The sequence below is a fragment of the Phalacrocorax aristotelis genome, chromosome 2 (assembly GCF_949628215.1).
Source record: "Phalacrocorax aristotelis chromosome 2, bGulAri2.1, whole genome shotgun sequence".
Lineage (NCBI taxonomy): Eukaryota > Metazoa > Chordata > Aves > Suliformes > Phalacrocoracidae > Phalacrocorax > Phalacrocorax aristotelis.
The window spans coordinates 50,563,043-50,578,602 of NC_134277.1; the positions used below are offsets into that span (position 1 = coordinate 50,563,043).

Genomic DNA, 15,560 nt, shown 5'->3' on the forward strand with positions numbered 1-15,560 from the left:
GGTTTTTACCCTTTCTTAAATATGTTATCACAGAGATGCTACCAATGTCGCTGATTGGCTCAGCTTTGGCCAGCGGTGTGTTTGTTTCAGACCCAGCTGGAACTGGCTTTGTCCAACATGGGGAGAGCTTCTGGCATCTTCTCACAGAAGCCATCTCTGCAACCACCCCACTACCAAACCTTGCTACATAAACCTAATACATTCTGCCCCTCACCTCGGTGAATCGTGTATTTAAGAATTATCATTAAAATACACATTCATCTACAATCTTCACAAACTTCACTTAACATCAACAAAAGAATTCCACACACCAAAATCAAAATATCATCATAACACTGACAAAAGCAGACAATTACATCCCTCATCCTTTTACCACAATTACCACAACAAAAATTCCCTGCCATTATTATGCTTGCTGCTCTCTAGCAATGTTCAGTCCATGTTTTGCCTGTTACCTGTCCCAGTTAGAAACACAGAATCATTAAGGTTGGAAAAGACCTCTAGGATCATCAAGTCCAACCATCAACCCAACAATACCATGTCTCTTAAACCATGCCCCGAAGTGCCACGTCTATATGTCTTTTAAATACCTCCAGGGACGGTAACCCCACCACCCCTCTGGGAAGCCTGTTCCTATGTCTGACCACTCTTTCAGTGAAGAAATTTTTCCTAATATCTAATCTAATGCAACTAGATGTGTTAATCTAGATACGTCTAAAGCATCCCCTGATGCAGCTTGAGGCCATTTCCTCTCATTTCTGTTGCTAGTTACTTGGGAGAATGGACCAACACCTGCCTCGCTACAACCTATCAGGTAGTTGTAGAGAGCGATAAGGTCTCCCCTCAGCCTCCTCCAGGCTAAACAACCCCAGTTCCCTCAGCTGCTTCTTATAAGACCTGCTCTCCAGACCCTTCACCAGCTTTGTTGCCCTCCTCTGGATGTGCTCCAGCAACTCCACGTCCCTCTTGTACTAAGGGGCCCAAAACTGAACACAATGAACACAATATTCAAGGTTACTGTTCTTATCTCAAATTCCTTATTCCCCATGTTGGGTGCCACAAAGGACTGTGGTGGGTTGACCTTGGCTGGCTGCCAGGTGCCCACCAAGCTGCTGTATCACTGTCCCTCCTTCAAAGGACAGCGGGGAGGAGATACAAGCAAGGGTTTGTAGATCGAGATAAGGACAGGGAGATCACTCAGCAGTTACTTTCAGGGGCAAAACACACTCAACTTAGGGAAATTAATTTAATTTACTGCCAATTAAACAGGGTAGGATAATGAGAAATAAGAAATCTTGAAAACACCTTTCCCCCACCCCTCCCTTCTTCCCATGTTCAACTTCACACCCAACTCTTTCACCCCCTCCCTGCAAGCAGCACAGCGGGGTGGAAAACCGGGGATGTGGTTAGTTGATAACACTTCATTTCAGCCTCTCCTTCCTCCTCACACTCATCCCCTGCTCCAGCGTGGGGTACCACCCATGGGTTGCAGCCCTTCTTGAACTTCTCCAACATGGGCCCTTCCCACGGGCTCCAGTTCTTCAAGTTTTCCACAGGCTACAGCCTCATTTAGGGCACATCCACCTGCTCTGGCATGGGGTCCTCCATGATCTGCAGGTGGGTATCTGTTCCACCATGGATCTGCATGGGCTGATCACTGTCCTGGAGAAATGCAAGGAGACAGCTGAGTTCTGGTGGCTTTCCAGCCACCAGTGGGAGACATATTTATTCTTCATTAAAAAGGGGATGAGGCAAAAATTACCCGTATGTTCTGGGTCTGGACTGATCCCTGCTCAGGGATGGCTGCGGCTGGGGTGCCCAGACACTATTGGCTTTAGGTGTAGGCCAGCTCTGTCTGAACCCATGGTCCAGTCTGTCCCCATGACTCACACTACAGTCTCACCGCAGTCCCAAATTTCCCCAGCTGCTGAGAGATAGGAGCTGAAAGGTGAAGTGTCGCTGACTTTGCTGAGGGAGCCAATGGGTCTGGGGCTATGGAGCGGACATGTCTCAACAGCGGGTCTTTCTGGTGGTCTGACAAGCATCACACAGGGGTGACACCAACGCAATCAATCTGGCTGTGAGCAGGGGGGTGGACCACATGCCCTGTGTGCGTTGTGCTGTGAGGTCGTCTTCCACAGGAGGATACCACAGGGCTTTACAGATCTTCCTGCAGGTCACCGTGGCCACCCAGCACCAAGAACCAGTCTCACCCCAGTTAGAAACAGGGAGACCCTGACACACTGCACACACGCACTTGCATGCGACAGGGGCATGGACGTGGCTTGCGGTGTACGTGGTATGGACACACCAGAGCGCATGAGCAAGGTCGTGTCCTGAAGTGTGTTGGGCAGATTAGCAAATGGCCTTGACATCACTGCAGGAAAGGTGCTGCTGACGAGCCCTGAGAGGCAGAGCTTTAACTGGTGGTTGTGTTTGCACCCAGCACCACCCTTCCTTCTGTGCAACAGCAGCTGAGCACCCTTTGGGTGCTGATGGTGCCAAATTTGTGGTTACAAGTTAAGAAATGTGTTTTCCAGCTCTTGATCCAAGCCAAAAAGGTCTCCAGGGGGATGTGTGCTGCCATGCTGCAGACCAGGACCCTGCTGTAACCTGTTTTGCTCTGCTGTGCCTGTAGGAAATTTTCTGCTGAGCCTCTGTCCAGAAGAAACAGGTTATGATTATCTCATGCCGCTACTCACATTTTCCGTCCACCATAACACCAAAAGTGTGCCTGTGAGGCTGAGGCATGGGCAGGTGAGAGCAGAGCATGCTGCCCAGGGCCAGGGCACGCTGGCAGAGTGGAACCCGTGCCCAGGCACTGCCCTGCCCACCAGGTGGCTACCCAGAGACAGCTGCAGCCCTCTCTGCTAGTCGTGGGCACCTGGCTCCTCCTCCTTTTCCTTGTCCTTCTCCTGTCCCACTGACACTGCTCTTTGAAAGGCAGGATGGACACACTGGCCGCTCTCCTGCAAGGGCTGGTGGCCAATTTGCCTTGTTCTTGGGCTCTTCTCAGACAGGGTGTCCCACTGCCATGCAGGGTGCAGCCAGTGTCTCCTGCAGGGGTGTTCAGCCTCATCTCTCCCCTGCACACAAGGTGACAGTGGCCTGTGCCACTGCTGTCACTGATGCCCATTGATGTCTCACCTCCTCTGGCCAGTGCTTCCCCCATAGGAAGAGCCCAGGGTGGAGCTCCGTGAGCTGCAAGCAGAGGTGCCCTTTGGCATCTCCGGTTGGGGACAAAGCCTGACCCCAGGAAGGCTTGTGAAGCCACCTATGCTGTGGCTTCAGGGAGCAGCTGCCTTGTGCTGCTGTGCCTGCACCAGCCAGCGCAGGCACCGGAGGATGTCCTGCCACAGGCTCTGTGCAAACACTGCAGGCAGCCTGCTCCTCTCTTCCTCAGGCTTGCTGAAACGCCTACCCCAAGCACAACATCTGTGGTGTGAGTAGCCCAGGTGTCACCCGCAGTCCCAGCTACCGTGCAGGGTGGCTCGTGAACCTCTCTCCCCGCTGCACTGGGAGATGCCTGGGCATTTCAGAGCTCCGCAGCAGTCTCGGTGCTGCTGGGGCTGCTTGTTCCTTGTGCATGGGCAGCCTGTCATCTCTATTTAGATGAGAGGTACAGAGCTGCCTAAGGAGCCAAATTCCTGTCCGGTTGCCACCTCTTTTTCTGCATTGCATAATTCCTGGGTATCTTCTCTGCCACCAACACTGACAGAGGTTCGAGTGCCATTTTAAACCTGAAATGGCAATGGAGATCCCACTTCAACACTGGCAGTTGGTTTCTGGTTTTGGTTTCTCATTTCGATTGTTGAAAGAGTTAATACCCAGCAGAGCCTGGCTGTCAATCAGACTATCATATGCATATGGCTTGATTCACACATAAAACTTAAATTCAATATCACACCACCCACCACAGCCAAAGAAAGCCAGCCACTGCCACATGTGGAATAGCTGTAGATTTTCTCGGTTCATGGAGATTTATCCCTCTGCCTTTGCAGCATTGATGAATGAAGGTGGGCATCCAGGGGTTTGAGGGAGATGATAGACCATTCTACATAGGGATCTCCAGCAGCACATCTATTGGACTGTCACCCAGTGTTGTAATGTTTGCTCAAAAACAAAAAAAAAAGGTGATGTGACTTTCCTGAATTACAGTAGCAGCCCCAGACTACAGTGAGGAGCAGCAGTATTTAAGGCAATAACACACACTTCAAATGCTGCCCATTGCTCAGTAGTGCTGTTCTTTGCCATATATCTTGTGTTGAGGAGGTCGGAGAGAGCTGTGGGATGAAAGCTGTGTTGGGTCGGAATGAAGCCCCAGCAAGCGCTTGGCAGAGTCGGTTGAAAGCCAGTGCTATTTGGGGCTTTACTTCAGTGTTAGTCTGTGAGAGTGTCCTGCCGGGTGCGTGTTTTGGGGAGGAAGGGTTGATATGGACTTGGCAGTGTTACGTTTATGGTTGGACTCTACGATCTTAAGGGTCTTCAACTTATATGATTCTATGTATCTATCTTGGGTATTTCTGTCTGTGTGGGTGTGGGTGCAGGGGCGAGGTACTTTCCAAGGGAAAACGTCAAAGGAAACCTGGTGCCCTTTGCCACCACCAGCTCTTGGCAGTGTTGGGCCATCCCCCACAGACACCTTCACGGAAAATCTTTGGAGCAGAGGAGAGCCTGAGGGCAGAGCAGGGGCTACAGGTGAGGGACAGGGGCACTTTGCAGACACATGGGGGAAATTGCGAATATCTTCCACTGACATTTGTGTCAATGTTCAAAGTGAAAAGATACATATCAGTTAGAAGATAAACCTCATGTTTCCGTTTCTCTAAGTGTGAACCAAAGAGGTGAACTCATTGGCTTGAGGTTTCGTACGTCTTTAATGTAAAACTTGTGACACAGAGGAAAAGGCATTTTATGACTGTGCACTGCTATGGTGAGGACCTTACCCGTGACTTGTCATTGCAACATAAGCTAAGGTAAATACTGCCAGCATATATGTGTGAAGGTATGCCCGCTTCTTAAAAACCTGTGATATAGAGGCTTTTGTTTTTTACACTCTTTCAGACAGTGTTGGATTATGGAGGAGAACTTGACGTACCTGCTGGACGGAGGGGGCTTTGAGGACATGTTGGTGAGTCATTCCCCACCGGGCTGCTGCCCTGCAAGCCAAGGCCAGTAGCACATCTGAGGGGTCCAGTTTTGCCTAAGGGGAGACATAGTATTGGTAGGGTCAGTGAAAGTTTAGAAGAAATCAGTTGGATTGTTCTCTGGAAAAAAACATTGAGTGGAAACATCTTTGGCTGATGAGACCGGGGATGTGCCCATCCACCTATCTTCTTTAGCTGTTTGCTGTCACAGGTGCTGCCCAGGGATGCGGTGGTTGCTGCTGGGGGGCTGTGAGGGGCTGAGGAGCAGGGAAGGGGAATGTTGCTGCTGCTGATGCATCCTGACAGGTGCCGGGAGAGCAGAGCTGCTGGTGTTGCAAGAAAATCCAGCCATCCCCATTAGCAGAGTAAAGTCTTGGTGAGCATGAGCTGTTGCCAGCAGTGGTTTGAAGGCTAAGAAGACGAAGTTCCTGCTGGGGAAGGGGGAAGAAGGGGCAGAAACTCTTGTCTGCTCTTTGTGAAGTTGCCCCTCGGGCCAGAGCTACCACAGCTGATCTCACCCCAGGATGGAGAGAGCATGCAATGGGCAGCACCCGTCAGTGACCTGTATGTGCTGGTGCCTTTACAGCTGAAAACCTGCTTGAACTGTGTGGGAATCCTCTGCAAAAGTAACTTGTCCCACATAGGGGCATTTCTGGCACTCAGCTAACTGGAAATGCAGCTTTTAGGAGATAGGCATGTCAGTTCCTCCCTGAGCACTGCTCCCTTTCTCCTTTCTGAAGGAAACATGGAATAGGACCCCAAAACCTTTGTCAGGGGCTCTCAGCCCCATGGCCATGCCCATTTGGTTGCTGGTTTGCAGATGCGCCCTGGCTCTGGCCCTGCTGCCCCACCACATCCACCTGGACTGCAGGCACAGGGCTGGGCACCCCACATGGAGCTGGCAGGAGGATACTGGTAGGCTCTGGTTTACCACCACAGCTGCATTTTCCTTGATCTCCTCTTCCCCTCTGGTACAAGAACCTCATCCCAGATCTTGCAGGGGAGGACTGGTCACTCATGTTCACTCCTCATTTGCATCCTCCAACACAGCTGAGGCACAGCTGTTTTGTCCTCATGCACCTTTCTGTGAGCTGACTTGTGCCTAGTATGTTTACTAAGAGGGTGATTTGGGATTTGGGCCTCATTAACTTCATTGTCCTTGAGCAGGTGGGTGACATGTCACCAACATCTAACTCCTCTGCAGCCTATGAATACCGCTTCTTCTACCCAGAATTGGACATCAGCTGTGATCTTGAAAATATTCCAGCATTTTCATCTACCTTTTTACCAGTGCTGTACTCCCTTCTGTTTGTGGCTGGCCTCGTGGGAAATGCTTTGGTCATTTGGATCCTAACAGTCTTCAAGAAGGTCAGGGCCATGACTGATGTGTATCTGCTGAACCTCGCAATCTCTGACCTCCTCTTTGTTTTCTCCCTCCCCTTCTTGGTTCAGTACTCGATTGTGAGCCAGTGGACTTTTGGAAATGCGATGTGTAAGATCATCAGCTCAGCCTACTTCATTGGTTTCTACAGCAGCACCTTCTTCATAACCATCATGAGTTTCGACAGGTACTTGGCCATTGTCCGGTCTGTCTACGCTCTACAGGTTCGGACAACTGCCTATGGGGTTATCACCAGCCTGGTCCTTTGGGCAATTGCCATTTTAGCATCAACGCCAGACTTAATTTTTTTCCAGGAAACGAACAACAATAACTGGACTAAGTGCACCCCTCACTATCCTGACAGCAACAATGGCTGGAAAACTTTCAGTAATTTTGAAGTCAATGTCCTGGGGTGGCTGATCCCTGTTAGTGTCCTCATTTTCTGCTACCACAGCATCTTGAAAAACCTGCAGAAGTGCCATACTCAGAACAAGTACAAAGCAATGAAACTGGTTTTTGTTGTCGTCATTGTGTTCTTCCTCTTCTGGACCCCCGTCAACATTGTGATTTTTCTCGACTCTCTGAGGAACATGTACATCATTGATGACTGTCAGACAAGCCAAAAGCTAGACCTAGCCATGGAGGTAGCAGAGGTGCTTTCCTTCATCCACTGCTGCCTCAACCCAATCATCTATGCCTTTGTGGGTGAGAAATTCAAGAAGCATCTCCGCGAAGCTTTCAGAAGATATGCACATTTTCTGTTGATCTGCAAAGACTACCGTATTTTTAATGGGCACAGCCTGGACAGGCATTCCTCGCTGCAGGCGACATCGTCACAGTCGTCTTTTGTTGGCAGTGTCTTGTAGAGATACAGGTCAAAAACTTTCATCCTGGAAAGGTGACCTGAAGTTGAGAAATCCTCCCAGCAGGGCATCCTTTTAGGACAGGAAAAGTGGAAGAAGCTGCTTGAGTTTACTTTTATCATGGTTGCCTATGGGGTTCTTACTTTTTAGCGTCTTTTTTTAGTATCTTCCTCCCTTTCCTGTGACACATCCTGCCTTGCCTGCTTTGTGAAAGGGAGGCTGAAATTACCAGCAAACTCCCACACTGCCTGAGCTGCATGGAGAGGTGCCTTAGAAACATTTCTTTCCCCACCTCAGATTCTGTACTGAAAGGAACTATTTATATTTCTGAACTCAGGACACTTGGCCACTCCTCCCCTTATCTCAGCAGAGTGTATTGGCTTTGCAGGCATGGATGGGGCTCACAGCAGGAATGGGAACCCACTCACTGGAGGGATATGGTGCCCAAGTGTAAGGTGTCATGCCAGGGCCGGTCTCCCAGCTGACAGACCTGAATGAGGCTTCCAGCCCAGAAAGAGCTTAATGAGTGAATAATTAGATAAGCAACAAAGAAATAAATGCTATGCATGTGTTTTGTTGAAATCAATGTGGAGGAATATCTAGGCATGATCCTGACTCCCTGTCTGCTACCAGGGCCTGCAGCTCCTGAGCTGGAAGGGTTTGGAAGTTGTAGCCTCAAAATGACACTGTTGGTGTCAAGAAAAAAAACAACTTATGGGAATGAATGAGTGCCCTAAGGATGAGTGGAGAAATAGTTACTATGATAAAAAGGCTGAAGAGTGGAAAAAATACTGAGTGTGAGCTGAGAGCATGGTAAGAGTCATGTGCCAAAGCTTCCTGGGGACCTGCTGGCTGGTAAACCATGGGCCAGGGTGGTAGCTGCTCTCAACAGAGCCCTGACCTGCTGGCCAAGGGGCTGGTTGTTCTGCAGATGCCCGAAACAGGATGGAGAGGGAGACAAACAGGGGTAATACACCAAGCATCCTGTAACTCAGGTGGTATCTAAAGTGGACAGCACTGGCTGGTTTGAGTGGCAAGAGGCTCCAGAGATGCCTAAAACCCAGATGACGCTCACACTTCCCCATGAGGGAACTTTTTGAACATTTTAAGCAACTGATGTGCCAGTATGGTCACTGCTCTTGAGCATACATCTGGGGTTGACCTCCCAGTTACTGTTCCAACTTGGTAACTGTGAATGACTGATTTATATGTGAATTGGGACCCATGCATATACATATAGATGTACATATACATATGTATACATGCATGTGTGTATATATATATACAAGTATACACACATGTGTATATGTCCATATATATATATGTGCCTTCTTTATATATACAAATATTGATAGACAAATGCAATGGTGTTCTGAAGCTTTTAGTCCTGATCTATTTCTCCCTACAAGATATCGATGTATTTGAAGTTTTATAATAAAGGTACTGCATGCAGCATAATTGCATAATCCTAGAAGCCTATTTCATTGTTAATTCTTTGAGCTTGTGCATTTTCTTCCATCCTGGGCAGTTTTACAAAACTGACAATCCCTCCAGCTGCCTCTTCTCTCTCTTCTCTCTCCCTTTCCTCTTCATCCTTCACTGGGAAAAAGAAGCAGAAAGTAGATTATCTTTTCTTCTAGAAATGTAGTTTCCTGTAAGAGTCTGCCCTTGTAGTGTTTCCACACATACTGAGTACCCTTGGGCTTACTTCCTAGAGTAGAGCAGAACAAAACACAAAATACCATTAATTTAAACTACTAATCTTCTTTGGATGGGATTTGCTATTTTAATGTACTCGTATTCACAATCTGCAAGGTACAATCTTTTGCAAGAATGGGCCAGTAACAGAAGGTGTGTAAGAAACAGAAGCTGCCTCCTGTGGGCCATGACACATGTTCTCCAAATTGTAAAGCAAAGACTGTGACCAGAGGAAAAGGTTCAACTGCTGCCTAGGTCCCAGCAGCAGGATTGCAGCCAGGTGCAGCAGTACAGCTCCTGCCTTTGGGTGCCTTACCACCCTCGGGCAACAGCCTTTTTTGTATATGCAAACACCCAGGTGCTCTAGAAGGGGCTTCACAAAAATTCATGACAAAGACAAAGGGTGGTAGGCAGGAGGACAGCATCAGCTATCTCCCCTGCAGATTCACAGTGTGAGCCCTTTAGATCAGGCCTCACTCGGCTGAAGCACAAGAGATGGGAACAATTTCTGCAGCCCTGCAGCCCCATCCTGCAGCCCTCATGTGAGTGCTCTGGGACAGGTGCTGGAGCCCATTTGCCCAAGCTGGCAAGAGGATGGCCTTTCCCTGGCACTGATGAGCATCCCTGCTAGGGGATATCTTCCTCTTTTTAGAGGTTTCATTGATTGCTCTTCTGTAGCTGTTGGAGTGAGGTTGTGACCCAGGGATTCTTCACAAGGGGTGTAACCCTGTGGCATGAGGGCAGCATAAACATGCAGAGCCTTCTTTGCAAAGTCTTTCATTTCTCTAGCTCTCACTAGAGTCTAAAGGGCATCTTCCCCCTGCTGCTACCTCAGCACCACTTGCAAATCCATCCAGCGGGGAGGTGGAAGATGCTTTCTGTGGCTCAGAGGATCTCCTCCCAGAGGCAGCTGCCTTTCTCCATCACAGCGGCAACCTCAGGAGCCCCAAGCTGAACATGGCCTCAACTTTTCACAGCCCTGTCTGAACTGCTACCACTGCCTTCCTGTGCAAAGGGAGGTGAGACCCACATCCAGAGGCTGTACGGCTGGCAGTACCTGCCCTGTGTTGCTGTGGGCAGCCAGAAGCATCCCTGCAGGTCTCAGAGCTCTTCTCCTTTCTGAAGGAACAAGCCTGGGAGAAGTCTGCTGCCCTGACAATGTCTGTGAGGGCACTGAGAGCACAGGAGAGCAGGAGGCATCTTCCTGCACCTGTGCAAGCTGCTGGGCAGCTTGAACTTAACACCAAATTTTAGGGTCATCCCAACAGCTGGGAGCACAAGAAGCACCCAGCTGCTGAGGCTAGACCATCTGGCACAGCCCCTGTGCCTGTTCACCTGCTTGCATAAAAAGTACCTACTGCAGTTGTTATATTGGTCCTGCTCATATCTGCTACTTAGCTTTATATCCTGATCTTGCTTTTTCTTTTTGCTGAGATGATGCAGGTTAAAGAGGATTCAGGATGATGTTGGCCCATTAAATAGTCAGATATTCTCTTGTTCTGGATTTAGCATGTCATCTTGAAACAGAGAGCAGAGTAATTGTTACCCACATTCAAGCTTAAACGTAAAAATACATACTTGTTTTCTTATGATTTATTGGTGTTATTTGCACCAGAGGGTCTCTTCTACAGAGGGTCTCTGTTAGAAAGATGGAGCCTTTGTCTGGTGCCACCCCATGACGCTCTGCCTGTTTGGATGGAAAGGCCTTGACAGGCTGGAGCATTGCAGTGGCATCAGTAGGGCTCATCTTGCAGAAATGTCATTCGCAACACTGGGCAAACCTGTGCAGCACTCAAAGAGCAAAAGCATATGTTTAACAACACATGCTGTTGAACTGCACCAGCAAAAAGTGGGATATTTGAGGTCATGCTGGCTTATGGGGTTGCTAGACCCCTTGGGAAATAGCGTGAAGTGCGACCTGGTGGATTCTTCCACACCTTTCAGCTCTGACCTGCAGGACTGCCACTTCAGCATGGGAATGACAGTCTCAGCATCTTGTTCCAAAATGGCATCCCAGAGTATGAAACTAGTCCACGTCTGGTTTTTTCTGGCATTATGCTGAAGCCTCCTTCCCAAGGCAACATGCAGACAACACTAATTAAATCCTTGCCAGAATCTCTGCCTTTCAAGTCCCTTGTTCAGGCCACTGCATGCTGTCTAGGGATGAGGATGGGAGCTTCTGACTTGATCCTTTCTGGAGGAGTCCTCCCAGCCAGCAGCACAGCTTTGCCTCTTTCTGCTGTGGTAGCATCCAGCTACACCCAGAGGTCAGAACCAGTCAAAAGTTTTACAAGGGGAAAAAAGAAAGGTTAATGAAGGGTATTTGTGTCCCACACCTCTTTTGGCTGAAAGATGCTCCTGTGCAGGGATGGGCCTGCATTAACATGCACAAAACTCCTTGTAATTGCATTGTGTACAGAATAATCGTGTTTTATTTTCAGCCTCTTGAAAACACTGATTTAGTATACCAGTTATGAAGCACCATGGAAATTACTAACTGTGCCAGGACAGGATCCAGAAAGGATCACAACAGAAAAAACACAAGCATGGCTTTAGATATTCTGTCCAGATGTAAAAAAAGTTTGGGAAATTGAAAGAGAATTGTATCCTTAGTCTGACTACATCAATTTTAACTGTAGCATGTGGGCTGGTATGCCGTTTTGCTAATATTTGTACCTCAAAGGCAATAAGTAATGCTGGGCAAAGGAGAGCTGCTACTGTACTATGCCAGCTGAGACACACAGCTTCTGAGCGGTGTGCTTCTGCATGTCCGTGCACTTCTGCATAAATCTGTATTTCTGCTGACTCTGCCTAAATGCCAAAATGTACAGAGCCAGGTCACAGAAATCCCCGCCTCAGAATAGCAGTAGCATGATTCGGGTTGCCACAGACTGCTGACGAGTGCATCTGCTGGGGCCACGTTCTGACACAACGCCACTCTCATCTCGTGGCCAGCCGGGGCTGTCTGTGCAGGTCCGGTGCGCTTTCCAGCAGTCAGTGTAGCCAGTATAAGCCTGTGTCAGCATCTGGGTCAGACTTGCCATGTAGGATGAGATATATGCAAGAAAAGAGTACTACCAAGCGAACAGCAATGTTTGCTGTGTTACCCCAGTAAATCCTTGTTTTCCTCACCATACTCTAGTATCCAGGCAGACTTCCCACTAACATTAATGAATGTGTGGTTTGTGCATGCGTGCCTGCATCACCAAGACATTTATCCCTTTCTTCACCTGGCACTCTCTGAGGATGTTCAGTCTCCATAATCCTCCACGTGCTTGGGTTTAGAGAAGGTAAAGCACACAAGTTTTGAAAGAAAAGAGCATTCAAGCAGCAAAACCAAGTTCTTCATATCTGTCCACCATTATCTGCGTGGATAACCCTGCCTGTCCTAGAGGATCCTGCAGAACAGGTTCAGGAGGGGCTTGAGAACAAGGCTGTCACGCCTTCAGGAGTAAATCTTTTTCTCCTTTTTCTACAGAAAAACCACATACCAGGCTGTTAACCAATGAAGTGCAGCAAGGCCTCAAAGCCCTATGGTTTGCTGACCCATACTTGGAGATAAATGTGATCTTTCCAGAAAACATAAGCATAGTCCCCAGGGGTGTGTTGCACATGTGAAATGATCTGCAGGAGTAGAGCATGGTCGAGCTTCAGCTCTGCCAAAGGGAGTGGGCATACTGAGAAACAGAGTGGATCAGAGCGTTTCTGCTCATCTCTCCATTTCCTAACAGCTAGCAGCATGTGTGTATGCTCCTCCTCTGTTTCAAAGACACCATGGTCCTCTCTGCCATGGAGGAACAGCCCCAGCCTGGCTCTTTCCTGAACCTGAATTCTGATGCTGAACTTACTGACAGATGACTGTGGAGGCTGTTTCAGAAAAAAGATGAATCACGATCCAAAGGGAAATACCCATTTTACCTATGACTTGACCCAGCACCCAGCCCAGGGCAAGGGCTGTGCAGGACTTGGTGAACCACCAGATAGGTTTGTGGCTGGCTGGGCAGGTTTCAGTCCTTTGGGAACGCACATGATGCTGGAGCTTTCTGTATGTGGAAGGGGCACATCTGATGCCTGCCTCTAGGATGGATGTTGCCACACCAGATGCCAATCCTTGATGAATTCTAACAGACCATAGAGGACAAGAGGAAATTTCATTTGAGATCTTCAGAAAATGTGTGTGTCTCACAGAAGCAGGGGATGGATGCAGTGCACTGTATTCCTGGGCCATGGACAGGCTGTGGCTTATTACCACCAACTGAAGTGAACTCAGACCAATTTGGTTAAAAACGTACGTGTCAGTAGGTTCTCTTGACTTCATGACTAAAGCTGTGCTGAAGCAATATCTCCATTATCCCTTTCTAAGTTAGCAGCAGTAGATAACTATTGGACCAGCACCCAGCAAATATGCAAACAGTCATGTATCAAGTACAGCAATTGTACACAGGAATTTGGCCCCTTAGGCAGCTCTGTACCTCTCATCTAAATAGAGATGACAGGCTGCCCATGCACAAGGAACAAGCAGCCAAGACTGCTGGGGAGCTCTGAAATGCCCAGGCATCTCCCAGGGGAGAGAGGTTCACGAGCCACCCTGCACGGTAGCTGGGACTGCGGGTGACACCTGGGCTACTCACACCACAGATGTTGTGCTTGGGGTAGGCGTTTCAGCAAGCCTGAGGAAGAGAGGAGCAGGCTGCCTGCAGTGTTTGCACAGAGCCTGTGGCAGGACATCCTCCGGTGCCTGCGCTGGCTGGTGCAGGCACAGCAGCACAAGGCAGCTGCTCCCTGAAGCCACAGCATAGGTGGCTTCACAAGCCTTCCTGGGGTCAGGCTTTGTCCCCAACCGGAGATGCCAAAGGGCACCTCTGCTTGCAGCTCACGGAGCTCCACCCTGGGCTCTTCCTATGGGGGAAGCACTGGCCAGAGGAGGTGAGACATCAATGGGCATCAGTGACAGCAGTGGCACAGGCCACTGTCACCTTGTGTGCAGGGGAGAGATGAGGCCAAACACCCCGCAGCAGTGTGGAGAAAGGGGCGGTGCTGGAGCAAATGTACTTCACAGCTTCAGCTCTCATGAGCAGCATGAGGGAAAGAGACCGGAGGGAAGGAGGAAGGGAAGGAGTTTCTTTTTTCAGCATTTTGAATGGCAGCTTGCTGATGTATGGCTGTGCTGCAGTTCCTCCTGCCTGGATGAGCCCAGGAGGGAAGGGGTGTGATTGCTTAGCCAATGGCTTCTTGCCCACTCTCTTGAGTCTTACTGTTATCATTGGAGCTGACCCCGCAAGCAGCATAGCCTCGGCGATGAGCTCTGAGTGATGCGTGTAACTCAGGCACACACTGAAACAGGCAGATCTGAGCAGCTCGCATATGTATCATCCATCCCTGGGGATGAGGACATGTCCCTAGGAGACCCAGCTGAGCCTCTGTCACCCCTCCAAAGCAGGAGAGCACCATCCTGTGTGGTAGCCAGAGCAAGGGGAGGCTAACAAATGGCTCAGAAACCCAGATGTGGTCACCAAGGCATGAGTGAGCCTAAGTACTAAGTTGTTTCAATGCCCTTATCCCTTCAGTGTTATTTCTAACATGGGGATAAATGTTTTGTCTTCACTTTTAATACCCATTTGAGCTGCACTCCTTTTGCTTGCAGAAAGTGTGCAAGCTGTCAGAAAGCTGTCAGCTTTCTGTGGCTCTTCCCTTCACCAGCCTTCAGGCTGAAATTTTTAATCCCTAGACATAGTCTCTCTCTCTCTTCCCCCCATCCCCCTGGTAATTTTTGCCTCCCCACCTTTTTGATGAATAAATGCATCTCCCATTGTTGGCTGGAAAGCCACCACAGCTGGGACGTCTCCTTGCATCTCTCCAGGACAGTGACATGAAGGGATGAGGCTCCCTCTACTGGGTTTTCTTTTTGAAGTGAGGCACAGAAATGATTTCTGCAAAGGGCTCTGTGTGTGCATGATCAGCTCGTGCCAGCACCTGCACCGAAAGCTTCCGTGTGGACTCTGGACAGGCAGCAGCTCTGCTGCAGGAGAGCACGGGAGCAATGGGGCACAGCTGCAGCAGGAATGCGCCTCCAGAAATGCCTGCACCCAGCTGACAGAAAAGACAAGAGGAGGCTTTCAGAGAAATTAAGAAAAAGGGGAAAAAAATTGTCCAGCAGGGTTCAGAGCAGTCATGGCAATGGTGCATGTGGCACTGCTGAGCTGTGCAGGGCAGCTCTGCATCAGCAAGCTCCGGTGGGACCCAGGGGCTCCATCCCTGCTCACCTTTAATGAGGATTTCTGAGGGATTCAGCCTGAACAATGCAGATCCCAGCTCCATGGCACACTACTGACAGTGCAGTGAAGGTTACAGCTGCCTGGGTTGTGCTCCTGTCCCTCCGCTTGAAAGAAATGCAGAAGAACCTGGTAGAGCTTCAGGCTGGAAGAGCTCTTTCTTGGGACATGAGCCAGCTGGGTGCTGCTGTTGCTTTGC

The 15,560-nt window shown here is 49.3% G+C and overlaps 1 protein-coding gene across 1 annotated transcript; it reads left to right on the forward strand.

The window, feature by feature from the left end:
• The first annotated feature begins 5,077 nt into the window (after window positions 1–5,077).
• On the forward strand, window positions 5,078–8,613 carry LOC142053896 (C-C chemokine receptor type 8-like). The gene is made up of 2 exons (XM_075086129.1): window positions 5,078–5,131; window positions 6,315–8,613. The coding sequence occupies exons 1-2, from the start codon at window positions 5,078–5,080 to the stop codon at window positions 7,392–7,394; spliced, it is 1,134 nt and encodes a 377-aa protein (XP_074942230.1). The 3' UTR covers window positions 7,395–8,613.
• Window positions 8,614–15,560: the final 6,947 nt, after the last annotated feature.

What these genes read in the sequence shown, in the direction of transcription:
- LOC142053896 (XM_075086129.1), top strand. Translation starts at nt 5,078, where the DNA reads ATGGAGGAGAACTTGACGTACCTGCTGGACGGAGGGGGCTTTGAGGAC. An exon ending in GGGGCTTTGAGGACATGTTG is followed by an intron (nt 5,132 to 6,314) that starts GTGAGTCATTCC and finishes GTCCTTGAGCAG; the next exon opens with GTGGGTGACATGTCACCAAC.